At 35.2% G+C, this 19056-nt stretch overlaps 1 protein-coding gene across 11 annotated transcripts in view; it reads left to right on the top strand.

The window, feature by feature from the left end:
• Positions 1-19056, top strand: part of LOC136031071 (nuclear protein MDM1-like) — a 195303-nt gene that overhangs the window by 131356 nt on the left and 44891 nt on the right. For all 11 annotated transcript variants that reach the window (XM_065710319.1, XM_065710318.1, XM_065710322.1 and 8 more), the window contains 3 exons: positions 634-838; positions 11049-11179; positions 16713-16806. In XM_065710319.1, the coding sequence (XP_065566391.1) occupies positions 634-838; positions 11049-11179; positions 16713-16806 (430 nt within the window). The remainder of the gene's footprint in view (positions 1-633; positions 839-11048; positions 11180-16712; positions 16807-19056) is intronic.

Genomic DNA, 19056 nt, shown 5'->3' with positions numbered 1-19056 from the left:
TGCCACCTTTCTATTTTGTGCTAAAAAGTAAATAGCAGAGAAGACCTAAGTACAGCTTAGACTTAAACTTGTTTTTGCGCCTAGTGTTCGTTGACTGTGAAAAGAAACTAGAGTACACCTAAGTGGGTTTGACTCAAAATTCTTGTGGTAGGAGATCAGATTGCTTAAAAGTACTTTAGCGATATACTAAATATTTTTTCCAGTTTTTAGAATTAAAACCTAGTTTGGGAACATCTTGAAGAAATAGACATAAACTTGTCGCAACAACTACGAATTGACAATACGGAAATGCCAAGAGATGGACTTGCAAGAACGATAAACTTTAGCTTTGAACTCCTAAATTTCATTTAGATTCTAGAGACGAGTTATGGAAAAATTTTTACTTCGTGGAGTAAATTCGTGTTACAATTTTATGGTACAGATCTTTGGCGACATTTCATCATATAACGTGCTGTGCTCTAATGTGACATAATAAGTATAATATGAGATAAAAAAAAAACGTGTTGTGACCTGATATAAACATAATATGCATCGAGGTATTAATGAGACAACAATTGTGGCCAATCTTAATTCATTTAGTGTATACCTCATAAAGTCAAACCGTAATCGTAATGATTTTCTTTTGTTTTCTAGAGAATACAGGACTGAGTACCGAAGAAAATTCAGACCGTTTTCCTTGTACCAATATGTAGACGGACATTTTGAGAAAGCCAGATCTGTAGGTGATCCAATTGCTTCTGAAGAAGTTGATTCAGCACCAGCACCGACTGAACCAGGAAAAGCACAACCTTGGCATAAAGAAGTTACAGAGCTCCGGAAGAAAGCTATTGAATTTAAGGTTAATCCTTCTAACGTATTAAAGCTGCGCACAACTTCATTTTTGTAATTTAATATTACTAAAACAAAATAATTTGCCTGCCTTTTGTTAATGCCAAAATTGTTAAGAAAAATTCCCGTACAGTTGACTCAAAAAGACAACTTCGAAAGTGTTCTAAATTCCTAAGGTAGGAGATTTCTAAGCTTTCGAAGTCTTTAGAATATGCAAAAACTAGATGTACTCGTAATTAGAACTAAGATTGAGGATATACTACCATGGATTCAGTGGAATACTCGTAAGTATTTATTTTAAAGGACTCTGTTTTTTACTTGAGGAATAAAGATCACATACAGAGCCATGCGCAAAGTACCGCTTTTAGTTACCATATCGTCTGTCCATAAAATTAACAGAACTTATAGATCATAAAGAATCCATTAATATTTATCCTTAGCACACTAAAGTCTTATTAAAGTAAGAAGGACACCAATGCTTAGAAGTAGACTATAGCTTGCTTCACCAACCAGCATTTCTTCACTAAAAAATTCTACACAAAAGATCACACGAACACACAAAAAAAAATAAGAAAAGAAGGCGTGATTTTAAGGATTTAGTTGGTTTTTAATAGAATATTTTGTGGTAAGAAACTGTAAATACGGAGCAAGTCGTCCACATAGAGATAGAAATATAAAAAGGGACATCAAAAGAATCAGCATTTTGTAACGATTCCAAATGTGAAAGATTCTTTAAGTTTAAAAAATAATGTGTCAAAAATCATCAATCATGTGAAAAAATTGGGCCAATTTAAGAAAAAGGTGATAACGCCCTAACGAAGGGAGTTATCGTGATGAAAATTACATAATCAAGTTCAGCATAAACAAGAAACCTGTTACAGAGGTTTCAAGATCTTACCTACAAAAACACGGAGATTTATCAAACAGATTGTGGTTGACCCTGCTCAATAGTAACCGAAACTCTAAAAAATGGAATTTCGATACCAATACTTACATCAAGAGAATAGCATTTTTACGTTGCTTTTAAATATATAAGTTTCAAGTTTAGTCTTACCCATCAAAAGTTAAGAGCCTGATAAAATTTGCTTTATTTTAGAAAATAGGGGAAAACACCCCCTAAAAGTCATATAATCTTAACAACAGTCACACGATCAGATTCAGTGCATCAGAGACCCATACTGCAAAAGTTTCAAGCTCTTCTCTACAAAAATGTGGAATTTTGTATTTTTTGCCAGAAGTTTTTATCGTTTTAAAAAGTAGATTTGTGAGAAAGAGTCAGACTTTAGCGTAAAGAGCCAGACTTTGAGGAGGGGACAACCCCTTTCATATACGGAATAATTTCTGTTCGTTTTAAGATCAGCTATTGGGGAGGGCGTCAGTTGATCTTTCTATGGCTGGGGGGCTGGAGCCTCAAAGTGTTTTTTTTTAAGGCCCAGGAGTGAGTTTTCAGGCAAATATAGAAATAGGGAGATGGTTCTTTTGTCCTGCTTCATTTTGAGGAGCATTTTTGAATTAATCCTGTAATGCAATATGGGTACTGAAGGGTGACAGCCACCTTATTGCATTTATATGCAATCAGCATTTATGCAATGCATTTATAATAACACCGGCTGGAAGTTGGCTTCTTAGTCTCCAGTAAAGCTATGAGATCACTAATTGCAGCAACACATATCTCTGAACGTCTGATCATGATCCACCTGAAAGGCTCACCAGCGAATTTTTGAATTAATCCTGTAATGCAATTAAATAAAAAAACAAGTTTTTTTAACTGAAAGTAAGGAGCAACATTAAAACGTAAAACGAACAGAAATTACTTCGTATATGAAAGAGGCTTCTTCCTCATCAACGCCCCGCTCTTTACGCTAAAGTTTGACTCTGTCTCTCAATTCTTCTTTTTAAAACAGTAAAAAACTTTAGCGTAAAGAGCGGGGCGTTGATGAGGAAGCAGCCTCTTTCATATACGAAGTAATTTCAGTTCGTTTTAAGTTTTAATGTCGCTCCTTACTTTCAGTTAAAAAAAACTTGTTTTTTTATTTAATTTCTGAACGTTTTTGAATCAATGCATGTTTTGATTTTGGCTCTCCGCAGAGGAATAATTAAAACGAAATTTGTATTTTTTTTTTTTTTTTTTTTTTTTTTTTTTTTTTTTTTTTTTTTTTTTTTTTGGCTAAACGGCTTTCTCATAATTTTGATCGAATGATTTTGAGAAAAAAAGAGCGGGGGAGGAAACCTAGTTGCCCTCCGATTTTTTGGTTAATTAATAAGGCAACTAGAACTTTTAATTTTTTACGAATATTTTTATTAGTAAAAGATTTACGTAACTTATAAATTAGCTTACGTAAAGAACTTTAATATTCTCATATTTTTATTACATATATGAGGGGGTTCGCCCCCTTGTCAGATCCTCGCTCTTTGCACTAAAGCTTAAATTTTGTCCCAATTCATTAAGAATGACCCCAGAATCACAAAAGCCGTAGAATAAATAGTTGAAATTACTAAAAATACTTTAACGTAAAGAGCGAGGTATTAGGAGGAGGTGAGCCCCTCAAATGGGTAATAATTTCTGTTTGTTTTAAGTTTTAATGTTGTTCCTTACTTTCAGCTGAAAGAACTTTTTCATATTTATTTTTTCATTGTGTTTTTAAATAATGCTAGTAAATCCTGCGCTCCCTTCATGGAGATTTTCTTCCCCCATGACAAATTATCGATGGAAAGCTCCCCCAGCATATCCCCCTCTTCTCAACCCCTCCCCCAACCAAAAAAAATCCTCCTGAAAACATCTTTACACTTCCCAATAACCATTACTATATGTAAGCATTGGTCAAAGTTTGTAACTTGTTGCCCCTCCCATGGGGACTGTGGGGGAGTAAGTCGTCCCCAAAGACATAGTTATAAGGTTTTTCGACTACGTTGAATAAAATGGCTATCTCAGAATTTTGATCCGTTGACTTTGGTAAAATAATTAGCGTGGGAGGGGGCCTAGGTGCCCTCCAATTTTTTTGGTCACTTAAAAAGGGCACTAGAACTTTTCATTTCCGTTAGAATGAGCCCTCTTGCAACATTCTAGGACAACTGGGTCGATACGATCACCCCTGGGGAAAAAAACAAAAAAAAAACAAATAAACACGCATCCGTGATCTGCCTTCTGGCAAAAATACAAAATTCCACATTTTTGTAGATAGGAGCTTGAAACTTCTACAGTAGGGTTCTCTGATACGCTGAATCTGATGGTGTGATTTTCGTTAAGATTCTATGACTTCTAGAGGGCGTTTCCCCCTATTTTCTAAAATAACGCAAATTTTCTCAGGCTCGTAACTTTTGATGGGTAAGACTAAAATTGATGAAACTTATATACTTAAAATCAGCATTAAAATGCGATTCTTTTGATGTAGGTATTGGTATCATAATTCCATTTTTTAGAGTTTTGGTTACTATTGAGCCGGGTCGCTCCTTACTACAGTTCGTTACCACGAACTGTTTGATATGGGTACTGAAGGGTGACAGCCACCTGATTGCATTTATATGTATACCCACACTGAAGAAGAAGGAAGCGGTGTTTGATCGTCTTCTGTATAAAAGATTTTTCGAAGAAGTCTCTTTGATAAATAATATGAAAAAAACTTCGTTTTCTTAAAGAGTTAAAGAGGCTGCGTCCCAAAGTCGAACCTTAAAACGTACAGGAATTAGAAGAGGCAGTTGGGGGGCTGCCGCCCCCCAAACCCTCAGCTTTTAAAGACTCTTTTGGACAGGTTTTTTTTGTGGGGGGACTTCATTGTTACTAATTACTAGTTTCGGCGCAATGGTTCTCCTGTCCTCTTGTGTTTAACATTTTTCGAAGTTATTCCATTATTCATTCATTTCAATTTTTTGTTAATTAAAAGAGGGCCTTTCCGAAGCCAAGAGCGGGGGGTTAGCAAAAAAACAAAAAACCCGTACAAAAGAGTCTTTAAAAGCTGGGGGTTTGGGGGGCGGCAGCCCCCCAACTGCCTCTTCAAATTCCTGTACGTTTTAAGGTTCGACTTTGGGACGCAGCCTCTTTAACTCTTTAAGAAAACAAAGTTTTTTTTCATATTATTTCTGTACGTTTTTCTACAATCCATGGTGGATGTAATTTAATAATTCCTGTACTCCTCGTACAGGAGTACTCCTCGTACAGGAATTAGGAGAGGAACCCCCCTCCCCCCGCTTTTAAATCATTGTATAAAATAGAAAAAAAAATAGATAGAATGACCGAAATGTTTCTTTTGCTCATAAGAAGCTAATATTCTGTTATCTCTCAAATGATAAGCTGTCCAGGTGTTATCAAAATTTTTTTGATGTTGTGAAAAAAAACCGCCCGTAAGGGACTTGAACCCTTGACCCGAGGATTAAAAGTCCCACGCTCTACCAACTGAGCTAATCACTTGCATGTGTGTAAATATAACTTCTCAATATCTTTTAAAAATTTCAAATTAACATGGGCTTTTATGGAGAGAAATGCGTTAATTAAGTAGCTAATGCGTGGTTTCTGGAAAACAGGGAAGGAGTTATCGGATCGAGCTGAAATTTCGCGGATAAGCTATTGGGCCGTAGGGGACCATAACTTGTTAATTTCAGCCCGATCGGACAACGTTAAAGGGGGGCTTGGGTTGACAGGTCGAAACTTTCGGGTGGTTAAGATTTTCCTACTAAACTTTCCAGGAAAATTACTCGGAGAATTTCGCATCGAATGAGTCCTCGTACACCCAGATCCGATGTCGGCTGTGACCTGTAGGCGTCGAGGAAAAAAAAGAAAATGAAATTTAAGTGTCTATGCGTGGTTTCTCGAAAACAGGGAAGGAGTTATCGGATCGAGCTGAAATTTCGCGGATAAGCTCCTGAGCCCTAGGGGACCTTAACTTGTGAATTTCAGCCCGATCGGACAACGTTAAAGGGGGGCTGGGGTTGACGGGTCGAAACTTTCGGCCAGATTTTCCCCATGAAGGAAAAGTTGGAGGGGGATGAAATTTGGCAGGTTTCTTAGTTGGAGCTCGGGCTACGAAATGCATCCCTCCCCATCCCTCTGCGACCACTGGAACCGAAGATCGCTTAACATTGTCGTGGGTCGCCTCTTTATAGAGGCACGAGTGTGCCTCCTTGATTACCATATAATCGCAATGCAATCAAAATTCCAGAAAAGATATGACGAATCACGTGGTAATGAATCTTCTATTTTACTGAGGCATGACATAGGTGAACAATTCAAACAAACAAAAAATCTTAATTACTAGCTACTAGGACGAGAATGGGACGGGAGGAGGTAATAAAAAATGATTTCTCGAACTACATGTGAGTAAGTAGATATGATGCTTTGAACGGATTGAGGTTCAAAGGGGGGGGGGGGTTGGGGGGTCGAAACTTTCGGGTGGTTAAGATTTTCCTACGAAACTTTCTAGGAAAATTACTCGGAGAATTCCGCATCGAATGAGTCCTCGTACACCCAGATCCGATGTCTCCTGGGCCGTAGGGGACCTTAACTTGTGAATTTCAGCCCGATCGGACAACGTTAAAAGGGGTGGGGGGGGGGGGTTGGAGGGTCGAAACTTTCGGGGGGTTAAGATTTTCCTACGAAACTTTCATGGGCACTTACTCGGAGAATTCCGCATCGAATGAGTCTTCGTACACCCAGATCCGATGTCGGATGTGACCTGTAGGCGTCTAGGAATAAAAAGTAAATGAATTTTAAGTGGCTATGTGTGGTTTCTGGAAAACAGGGAAGGAGTTATCGGATCAAGCTGAAATTTCGCGGATAAGCTCCTGGGCCCTAGGGGACCTTAACTTGTCAATTTCAGCCCGATCGGACAACGTTAAAGGGGGGCTTGGGTTGACAGGTCGAAACTTTCGGCCAGATTTTCCCCATGAAGAAAAAGTTGGAGGGGGATGAAATTTTGCAGGTTTCTTAGTTGGAGCTCGGGCTACGAAATGCATCCCTCCCCATCCGTCTGCGACCACTGGAACCGAAGATCGCTTAACATTGTCGTGTGTTGCCTCTTTATAGAGGCACGAGTGTGCCTCCTTGATGATGATCACAAACGGGCTTTTGATATTTTAGATTCTCCCTCCATCCTGATAAATATTTTACAGGTTGCAATTTTTTAGGGATGATTATTCTTCACATATCATCGACGCATTATTATATGAACGTTGGACTTGAACTAAGCACAAGCGTTGTGGGGGGTGGGGGTGATAGCCTTCCTTAGATTTAAGAAAACTTCGGATTGAACTATTCGTGGTAACGAACAGTATTTATGTTAGGATTGTTGTAAAAAAAAAGAAGGTTTGAAAAACAAAGTATGGATCGCAATTTATGCATCAACATAACTCGAAAGAGTTATTCGTGCGAAAATTAAAAAACCTAATGCCGTTTTTAAGTAGCAAAAGAGATGATACCATAGAAAAGTACCAATTTCTGGCATCTTGTATGCTATCGAGCAAAATCTAAAAACTATTGAAAAGATATTTATATAGTCTCCCAGTCTCGGATATCATACTGGCGCAAAGTATGACACTCACTTCTAAACATATATATCGTCTATAAGAAATATGCCGTTACTTCCGATCGTTCATCCAATAGAACTAACGGTTATAGGGTATCGTACAGCTGCGTACCAGATATTAGTGTTTGAGGCCTATGGATTCTTTCATGTGAGGGGAGGGGGATATCCAAGGTCCCAAAACAAAAGACAATTTTTAGGCCTGCATTTTCAAATTTTCCACATGCGAGATGCTTCAAATGGATTAGACGGGATTCAGACAAACATGCATTGAACCTTAGACTTCTGTTCATTTGGGGAAATATGTATATATATATATATATATATATATATATATATATATATATATATATATATATATATATATATATATATATATATATATATATATATATATATATATTTATATATATATATATATATATATATATATATATATATATATATATATATATATATATATATATATATATATTATATATATATATATATATATATATATATATATATATATATATATATATATATATATATATATATATATAGGATGAAGCGCGCAGTATGGGTGCTAAAGAGATGAAATTTTTCCTCCTATTGTTAAAAAAAGGGTTTATTTTGATCTATCCATTTTAATTTGAAAAGGAAATACGCTAACTGATACTTTTTTAAGCACCGCCATACTAAAGGTAAAATATAATGTAGCGAATGCACAAGCCCCCCCCCCTCACCTTTTGAATATGACAGTAAAGGCTAGCAGAAATTAAGCATAAAAAACAAGCTCTTTTAAATGTAAGGTTAAAGTGATATTAGATCTTTAAATCGCAGGAATTTTCCTGTATATAGGAGCTTCCTACTCCCCCTCAACCCCGTGCTCTTTACGCTAAAATTTGACCTATTTTCCAAAAATTGGGAACAAATATTCTAGTACACTGGTAATGAGAATAGAATGGGGTAGTCCCCCCTCCTCATGTGCCTGACATTTTTTTCGTTTCAAGTTTTAGTGTTGCTATTGCTTTTGGTAGAAATTTTTTTTATTTATAGTCCAAGAAAATGTTTAGCGCGAAAACTTTAATAAAAAACTAACGTCAAAAGATGACTAGAAGTTCCCACTTGTAGACAATAATGGAGGTACGAAATATTTAAAATGAACAAAATGCTTTTGCTCTTTAGGCTGGATCTTCCCTCTCTAGGTTCTATTGATAAAGGTCCTTGGTGGCATGCAGCCACTGGGCTGGAATTCGGATTATCTGATATAAGAAAAAAGTACAAGTTTCAGTTCGAATAAAAAGTGCTTGGTTATAACCAGGGATGTCATTTGAGGGAAGGCAAGAGACCCCTAATGTTACCGCTCATAACTAACGAGCATGGGATATTTGTTATGTCGGAACATGGAGAAAGATTCTTAGCCAATTAATGTTTATTCATATTTTAAGGGACTTCTAAATGTTTAAGATACTTTTAAGATTATTCTTAAACATCGAAGGGAGTTTGAAATATTATTTGTTAATATTATTGGTTAAAATGTAAATTTTGATAAACCCCATTTAAACACCTTATTTCCTAGTTAAAACAGAAAAGAAACAAAAAGATTCACAAAGTACAAACAAGACTCATATAGAAGGGCAAATTATATAATATCAAGCGCATACTATAGCACAATTGAAAGCTAAAGCGAAATTAAACTAACCCTATTAATATTGATGACCTGATTGACAATGTCTATATAATAACTTCTATAGGTACTGAAGTTTATTAATATGTCCCATAAGATTTCACTTTAACATACATCCATTAACTCAATGCTGTTCTATTTGAATTCAAATGTTTAAACTAGTTCCAATCACAAAATTACAAGAATTTGAAACTTACAATCAAGAGCACCCCGTGTGCTTTTAGCAGAGGGAGGAACAAGGGTTAAGAAAAGTTGATTTTTGAAAGAATTGTCTCATTTTTTGTTGTATCTTCCTCCCTGGTACAAGAACAGAGATATGGTAACAAATTTCGGGGCTCCAGATTTATTAAATAAACTTAAAGTGCTACACTAGAAACTATCCGACTCGATACATTTTACTATTAGCCCTTTTCATGATCTTCTAAAATGTTTTCTACAGTAATTTAATGTGTTATCAGATGTTTTTTTTTTCTGTGTGTTTGTTTTTATACTCCGCTGTTTCAATTGGGTCACAAATAAATTATTATTATTATTATTATTATTATTATTATTATTATCGGCAAAACCATGTCTCATTCTGACATTTTGGTCTTCCAATTAAAAATTGCTGGTTAAAAATAAGTGCTCCAGTTAAAAATACCCCCGCCAGCTGTGCCCAATATAGGACGGAGTGAACGGTTTGAAAAAAGTTTTTCTTTTTTCTCTTAACTTTAAAAGCGATTATCGCTCCCAGCAAACCGGTCTAATACTCATACCTTTTTTTAGAATGTATTTCTGATGTAATGTGTACTTCCTTGTTTGAATAAAGCGTTAATTTTTTCATCGTTTTAGTCATACTTTCAATTTGTCAAACTACTATTAAAGATCGTTTTGCATGGTCGAACGACGCAAAGCTTTGAGCTTCTTCTTGCCTAATGCATACTTTTGATCATGCTGTAAGAACAAACTTTCACATAAATCAGTTACAAGGTACTATTATAAACACTGAACCATAGACAATTAGATAGTGCGATGTTTTCTTATTCGTCAACTTTTTTTTATGAAGTTTGCTAAACTTAAGACGAAGGTTATGAATGAGCCAAATTACAAACTATAAGGATCACCGTGTACACTTCGCAAAGAAGTACAATTTTAATTCTCACATTAAGATTCGCTTTCGGCTCGAATTAAAATCTCATCTTTTTCCTTCTAAGTGTTTGGCCAATTTTGCTGCATGAGAGTAATTTGTAACTTGGCTCATCCAGAAGAGCAAGTTAAAATGCGCAGATATGTATGTATTATTTTCTAACTAAACAGCTAAACATACATAAACAAAGAAGAAAACTCAACACAGCATGGGTTCAGAGTCACAGGGATATCACACCTGCTTAAGTAAAAGTAAGAAGAAATTATGTGAATAATTCCTGCAAGTGTCTAAGGACCCCCTTTTACGGGGAGGCTCTAAAAAAACACATTAATATGTAAGCAAACCTTCAAAATTATTCCCAAATTATGTCTTTAAGTAAAAATGGGAAGGATTATCTCTATTGGGTTTCAATATTTCCTAGTGACACTAAAGAAACCATTTCATTTGAAAATTCTTTTTTTGACCAATGTTTACAGAAGATAATATAGTTGAATTCGAAACCAAATAAATCAATGAAACTTGAGAAAATATATGTGAATTATTTCTTTTCTAAAAGAGCATCCTTTTTGCGTGTTGATTCTCGTAAGCATGATTTTCGATCTTTTTATATTTTAAAAGCTCTTCATCCTTATAATATAAATACAGCTTCATCCTTATTTAATATCTTTAAATAGAATCCTTGTTTAAAAAGATTTTAAACTTGAATAAAAAAAGTTAATTTTCATAAAAGAACATCCTTATGTAAGAAAAACCTTTGTAATATAGTTTAAAAAAGCTCCATCCATTTCTGCGTCATCTTGCAGTTCACTTTCAATTTCAATAACAAATTGGAACACGCGGAATAAAAACTAATCAAGAATGGTCAGTTTATCGGTTTACAATATCTAATTCTATTTTCTCAATTTTCTAGCAAAGAGGATGGGGCATTGAATCACTTCCAGAGCACCTTCATTCTTTATATATGGAACAAGGAACTGTGTGGGATCAAGTATCTAGGAGATCTACCCTTGCAGCATTGGCCCTTGCTTCTGTGCCTCCTCGGTGAGAAAAAATTTTAACGAACAGATTGAAATCAGTGCCAGAAGTAATCCTAAAGATGAGATAGAACTTTCACTGCTACACTACATGAATAAATGACTATATACACACACACACACACACACACACACATATATATATATATATATATATATATATATATATATATATATATATATATATATATATATATATATATATATATATATATATATATATATATATCGCCTCAATCTAAATTAACAGTAATGTCCATTATGTTCTGCTATAAGAAAATGTCCTATTGGTATAGTGTACTCCATTTTTTTTTAGCCCAGTCTAATAATTATCAGGGGAGTAGCCCCTGCGGTTTCATTGGGGGCCAAGAGGGGTCCATATACAGATATTCAAGGAACCTGGGCTATATAATAGTTTTTTCTCCAAATTTTTGGGGGGCAACTGGCCTCATTGCTCAAATATGATTGTCAAAATAAATACCAAATATCATTAAATGTAAACATAAAATAAATAAATAATTTAATCAAATTGTAAAAGCAAATAATAAAACAAAAATAAATGAATAGCCACTCCAAAATAAGCAAACAAGCAATTAGGTGAGCAGAATGTTGAAAATATTCTGTTGAAAATGTCCCAACCTATTCTTTTGCAGAATGTCGGAAATATTCTAAAGCATTTAGCCCATGCAAACAAGACGGTTCTTCTGGAGGTATACAATAGGATGAATAGGCCTACACACTGCAATCCAGATTTTGTCAATTGAAAACGATCTCTTAGGGCTTATCTAGCGTGATTTTTTAAAGTCAGATATCTTTGTGATAGAAGTTAAGAATGAATTTGCTTTCAATTGAGCTACTAACCGTTTTCTAAAGTTTACCTTAGAAAAAAGGGTAAAAATAAATGTTACTTTAGAAAAGGTTTACCTTAGCCTGCTGGTGCTGGCAGAAAAAAAAAGTAGAAATGTCATTGCTACTGATGTAGAAATAACGATTTTCCTTGTCAAACAGTTCGTGATAACGAACTGTAAATAAGGAGCGACTCAGCTCAATAGTATCCGAAACTCTATGAAACGGAACTTTGCTATCAATGGATACAAAAACAACTTATAGTGATGATTCCAAATAGGTAAGATTCATCAAGTTTATTGTTACCCATCAAAAGTTACGTGCTTGAGAAAATTTGCCTGATCTTTGAAATAAGGACGTAACAACTGCTAAAATTCTAAGGATCTTGATTAAAATCACGCCATCAGATTCGGCATATCCAAAAACCCTACTGTAGAAGTTACAAGCTCCTATATACAAAAATGTGGAATTTTGCTATTTTTGCCAAAAGACAGATGACGGATGCCTGTTTATTTGTTTTTTTGTTGTTTTTTTCCAGGGATGATCGTATTGAAATAATGATCCTAGAAGGTCTGGATAGGGTGCATTTAAACAGAAATTAAGAGTTCTAGTGCGTTTTTTAAGTGACAAAAAAGATTGGAGCCAACTGGCCTTCCTCCCACGCCCATTTTTTTCAAAGTCATGCGATCAAAATTTTGAGGTAGCAATTTTGTTCAGTATAGTTGAAAGATCATATAACTATATCTGTAGGGGTAAAATGATACCCCCCTTATAGTCTGAGGGGAGACACCCCCTCGAAACATTTTTCTAGGGGGATTTTGTGTTTGGTATGGATTTCCATTAGGAAAATCTTCCTTGGTGAGGGTAATTTCCGGAGGGGGGGGGGTAAATTCAAGGAAAAAATCTTACACTGGGAGTATCTGACAGAAATCCCATACGAAATATTTGCTAATTGTCTTATATTTTCTTTGCCGATTCAATTTGTCATGTGCAGATGTTCCGGGGGAATTATCTGGGGGCTATTTTTTGCGTAATTTTTGCGTGTTTGGGGGCTATTTTCCACGGAAGGGCGCATTTCCGGAGTGATTGATAATCCGACTAGGGATTAAAGTCTTTTTCAAACGAAAGTATGCTAATGATAATTTTTCTGGCTGAATAGTCCGCAACAAATTTTACGGGGAGGGGGGATTTTCAACTAGGATGAAGCTGTCTTGAGGGAACTTTGAGGGATCTTGAGGGGGTGTACCTTAAGTTGGATGAAATTTTTACGAAAGAGTTTCTTCTGAGAGGGGGGGGGATAGTTTTCATGGAGGTGGAGCCAGATTTACCTGCACTATGTGAAAAACAAACAGAAATTAAATAACGTAAAAAAACTTTTTTAAAAACATTAAAACTCAAAACTTAATGTTGCTCCTTACTTTGAGTTAAAAAAAAATTGTTTTTTTATTTACTTTTTCAAGAAGAAGAGGGTTGTGGCTTTGTCACCCAAATCAGGTTTCTGAAGGTGATGATTTGAATGATGTATTCTTTATTTCCATTTGATCTAGTATTTGACAGTCCCGCTCTTTGCGCTAAAGTTTGACTCTTTCTCTTAACTTTACTTTTTAAAACAGTAAAAAACTTTAGCGTAAAGAGCGGGGCGTTGAGGAGGAAAAGCACCTTTCATATACGAAGTAATTTCTGTTCGTTTTAAGTTTTAATGTCGCTCCTGACTTTCAGTTAAAAAAAACTAGTTTTTTTTTTAATTTGTGAACGTTTTTGAATTAATGCATGTTTTTATCTTGGCTCTCCACACATGAATAATTATAACGAAATATGCATATTAATTTTTTTTTGGCTAAATGGCTTTCTCATAGTTTTAATTGGAAGACTTAGAGAAAAAAAGAGCGAGAGAGGAGGCCAAGTTGCCCTCCAATTTTTTGATTACTTAAAAAGGCAACTAGAACTTTCAATGTTTTACGAACGTTTTCATTAGTAAAAAATATATGTAACTTACAAATTAACTTACGTAACCAACTTCTATGTTTGTATGTTTTTATTGCGTATATGAGGGGGTTCACCCCCTCGCCAATACTTCGCTCTTTACACTAAAGCTTAAATTGTGTCCCAATTCCTTAAGAATGACCCCTGAGTCAAAAAAGGCTTAGAATAAACAGCTGAAGCTACTAAAAATACTTTAGCTTAAAGAGCGAGGTATTACGTGGAGATAAACCCTTCATATGCGTAATAATTTCTGTTCGTTTTAAGATTTAATGCTGATCCTTACTTTCAGTTGAAAAAACTTTTCATATTTATTTTTTCATTGTTCTTTTTCTAAATAATGCTAGAAGATCCTGCGCCCCCTTCATTGAAATTCTCTTCCCCCATGAAAAATTCCTCCATGAAAAGGTCCACCAACGTAACCCCCCCCCCGAACTTCTCCCCCCCCTCAATCCAAAAAAATCCCCCTGAAAACGTCTGTACGCTTCCCAATAACCATTACTATATGTAAACACAGGTCAAAGTTTGTAACTTGCAGCCCCTCCAAAGGGGACTGTGGGGGAGTAAATCGTCTCCAAAGACATAGTTATTAGGTTTTTCGACTATGGTGAATAAAATGGCTATCTCAGAATTTTGATCCGGTGACTTAGGGGAAAAATGAACGTGGGAGGGAGCCTAGGTGCCCTCCAATTTTTTTGGTTGTTTAAAAAGGGCACTAGAACTTTTAATTTCCGATAGAATGAACCCTCTCACGACATTCTAGGACCAGTGAGTTGATAAGATCACCCCTGGGAAAAAAAAACAAAACAAATAAACACGCATCCGTGATCTGCCTTCTGGCAAAAAATACAAAATTCTACATTTTTGTAGATAGGAGCTTGAAACTTCTACAATAGGGTTCTCGGATACACTGAATCTGATGGTATGATTTTCGTTAAGATTGTATGACTTTTAAGGGGTGTTTTCCCCCTATTTTCTAAAATGAGGCAAACTTTGTCAGGCTTGTAAGTTCTGATGGATAAGACTAATCTTGATGAAACTTATATATATAAATCAGCAATAAAATTTGATTGTTTTGGTGTAACTATTGGTATCAAAATTCTATTTTTAGAGTTTCGATTACTGTTGAGCCGGGTCGCTCTTTACTACAGTTCGTAACCACGAACTGTTTGATTTCTAAAACCGATGTATACTCAAAAATTATTTTCACAAGGTAGTTTCTGTAAGAATTTATTTCTGGACTTTTCGGTTAATGTGTGGCGTGATTTGCTTTTTACTGGATTGCAAATGTACAAGGAGATAGGCAAGCAGTCACCATAAATACTGCAACCGCCACTACAGGTAGTGATGATCAGAAACCAGAAGAAAAAAAGACACAGTGGACATGCATTTTATTTTGGAGAATTTCATCAAGAGTCTTCACTGAGATTTTAGCAATATCCCAAAATCCCCTTGCAAAAAATCGTAATGCATACACATTTTTCGTAGTTATTAAATATTATATACTTAATATACTTATTGAAGACAATTTTTGATAAATATATACACTTTTACTAAGATCCCAAGTTCAGTAACTTGGAAAAAAAATCACAAAAACCACAAGGTGTGGTAGCACCTTTCAAAATTGAAGAAGTTTGGCCAAAGAGAACAAGCAAGATTACTTTCCTATAAATCCATGGTTAAAACTAAACTTCACATTAATTGGTTTACGCCTCTGACACAATTTTGCACGCTTATCCAATATTATGGAAGAAGATGAGCGTGCAATGCTGTGTTGATCCCAAAGGGCTTCATGGGTGCGAAGAGATGTTAGTAGTACTAGCAGTACTCAAGTTTCCTTCTTAAGAAATGCAATTTCCGACGAAAAAGTAATACCACCGTTAAGAAAACCTGATCGGTTTCCCCGTGTGAAATTTTATGTCATAAACCACAAAAAGGACGAAAAAATAAATTGCAACTGATTGGTTTTTCTGTATGAAATTTGAAGTGAGTGAAAAGATCGAGAAACTATTGATTCACAGTATTTTTACAAGAAGTCTCCCTGTTCTCTGTGGTTTAGCCAAAACTAAGGGGAAACAACCCGAGTATAGCACAAAATTTATCCAACAGAACCTGTAAATAGTAGAAGAAAAAAGTACAATTTAAACTTCATACATTGAGACAGAGATTATTTTTATTTGGATTCATGGTAACAAAAATTAGTACTTGAAAGTATATCAGTGATATTAAAAAGACAAAGTATTTAAAAAAAATCCTATTTGTCTGACTAAAAGAATGTATGTATTTCTTTTTTTCTATGACTTTTCTATATGACAACGTAATTTCTTTTTGATATATGAAATTTTTATATTATTCAGGATAAAAGTGATTTTCAGTATCACTTCCAGTCCACGCCTGGTTTTTGCAAAAATATTCCATTTGCGTAATAAAAATTACGCTTTTTGTTCGGTGGCAGTAATTTAAAACTGTAAATATCTTCTTTGTTTGTTTTTTAATACTGAGGGAATATTCTTAGTTCCTCTGGTAGTGACTCTCATGCTTAGATAGAGTTAGAAGCCCTAGGTGACAAAAAAGTAAGTATGTTAAGCAATGCTTTTCATTCTATTCTATTTTATCTGAGATGATGTTTTCGTGAGATGACTTTTTGGTCATCTTTTCATCCCAGAGAAGTTGTTCTATGACTTTTTTGGAACGAATTCTTGCTATCTTTGCAGAACTATAAGCCGAGATGGAAGCGAACCGAACCGGCGAATTCAAACGAAGCCTGGAAAAGGAGATAAATTGGACAGCCAGCGCTATCGATCTCGTGTGAGTAGTTAATTCCTGTTGCTCATACGGCTTCTTTCAAGAAGCTATCCCTTTTTTCTACCAGGCTTGTCTATTTTAAGATTTAAGTTTCATAGCTCTAAACCTTTCAAACACTCTTATACTTAGCGAAAATGGTGTATATCAAGAGACTCGGCTGTTTGGTCAGCTACACTATTAAGAGGACCTCTATCGTAACAAATTAAGATGCGAATTATTTCTAATTAAAGCGTGGCTCTTCTATTTAAAGAAAACTGTTTTAATTCTATATTAGTACAACATGTAAATTAACAGACCTCAGTAAGTCAGCTAAATGAAAAAATATCGTAAGGTAGTTATTTCTAAGGTGGGATATTGAAATAAGGGCTGATTACCTCCTAGATTAAGAATAATAAAAGTTGGGAATATTAGAAAATAAATATTCATACCCATTATGTTAGTATGGTAAGGAAATTGGGCTTCATTCAATGTGCAGGTGTGAAACTTAAATTCTTATGAGATAACATCTTTAGGTGAGAGAAATGTGATAAAAGGGGCTGATAATAGCTGTTGAGAATGAATGTTGTGGTACTATTAGGTAGCTGGAGAGGTTTCCTGGGATCAATGTGGAGCACTTCGAATACTTATTGGGCACCATAGGCCTAAACATATCTATGTTGATAGTATGTTCATTTGTTTATTATTTGTTAGTATCGTGTTTATTGTCATAGCCCGGTGGTTTTTGTGATAAATATTATAGCATTTATCATATGGGTTTGAGGCAAGAAGCTGATTCTCATAAGGGATACTTCCTATTCATTTAAAATTGAAATGTCAACTCTAATTATCTGTTACCTAACCTGGCTTTAACTTTCTTTTGCGCCTCTTGAAAGAATTAGCTGTGTGATTGTATGCGGTAGGACAAACAATTCATGGCGGCAACCTTAACAGCATGTCCACTAGTTATACCAACTTAGGGCCTTTTGGGCTAAATTTAGTATTCTGTGGTTGAAAAGCAAGAATAAATTAAAGTTTTGAAAGTAAAATATTGTCAGAGAGGTCTATCTACAAATTAGATCCTGAAACCCAAACTTTTTCCCCCAGCGTTCTCACTAATATTGGTCCTTCGATAACGAATTGATAAGCTTAAATAGGGATAAGGCTTGATAGTCCCTGTAAATTAGGAAAACGGATCAACTAATATAGAAGAAATGATGGTAATTTTTTCTATAGGGCTAGAAAAAACTAGGACAAGTTTTTAAACTGGTTTCTGGAGATGCATTTCTGTGAGAAATTTTGTCCGTACCTCTCCTCTTGGGTAGACTAAACCCTGGATACTTGAAGACTTTCTATTCAAATTTTTTGTGGAGAGGGTAGATAGGAGTAGTAAAGGCAAGAAGGTTCGATCCGAGTTTTCTACCGTCCACTTTTTAACTTCAGTTACTTTAGCGGACTCGTTTTAGCAAGTAGCGGTAATGTCGATACCCTAGATGAATTAAAACTCGGGGACAGATCTATAGCCCAGATTAGGGCACGAGGAAATGTACAAAAAAAGAAAAATCTTACACGCAAAGCAAACGGTTAAAAATTGCAAACACTTGGCATAAAATTCAGGGTTGGTATGAAGAACAAATTCCAATAATTGAATAAATACAAAATACTGAAAAACATAACAGATACTTGGTTCAGACGGGGAGGGGTGGTATATGAGAAAATCTTTTCATGGAGGAATTTCTCACGGGGGAAGGTAATTTTCCATGAAGATTCCCCAGCATTCCCCAGATTCCCCACCATTATTTAAAAAATGATCAGGAATTAAATTTGAAAAATTAAGTTTCTCAACTGAAAGTAATGAGCAACATTAAAACTTAAAACGGACAGAAATTTATAATGTGTATGAGGGGGTTTGCTCTGTCATCCATACTTTGCTCTTTGCACTAAAGTTTTTTTTGGTACTTTCAAAAGAGCTATGTATTCTAATTAAACGGCGTTTGTGATTTTAGCGTAAAGAGCAAGGTATTGACGAGGGAGTGAACCCCCGCATATGCGTAATAATTTATGTTTCTCAGACCGAACAGAAATTATTCCGTATATGAAGGGTTACCCCTCTTCAATTCCTTGTTGTTTACGCTATATTTTGACAGTTTGTCCCATTTTTGAAGAACGACCACTGAAACACAAGGCCCGTATAATTAGAATAGGAAGCCTTATCAAAAGTTAACTACTCCTAAAACACAAGGGCTACTTAATTAGATCATTAAGAAGACTTTTTAA

This window comes from Artemia franciscana, chromosome 9 (genome assembly GCF_032884065.1).
Source record: "Artemia franciscana chromosome 9, ASM3288406v1, whole genome shotgun sequence".
Classification (NCBI taxonomy): domain Eukaryota; kingdom Metazoa; phylum Arthropoda; class Branchiopoda; order Anostraca; family Artemiidae; genus Artemia; species Artemia franciscana.
The sequence above is the reverse complement of the archived record's forward strand: the minus strand, read 5'-3'. Positions and strand labels throughout refer to the sequence as shown.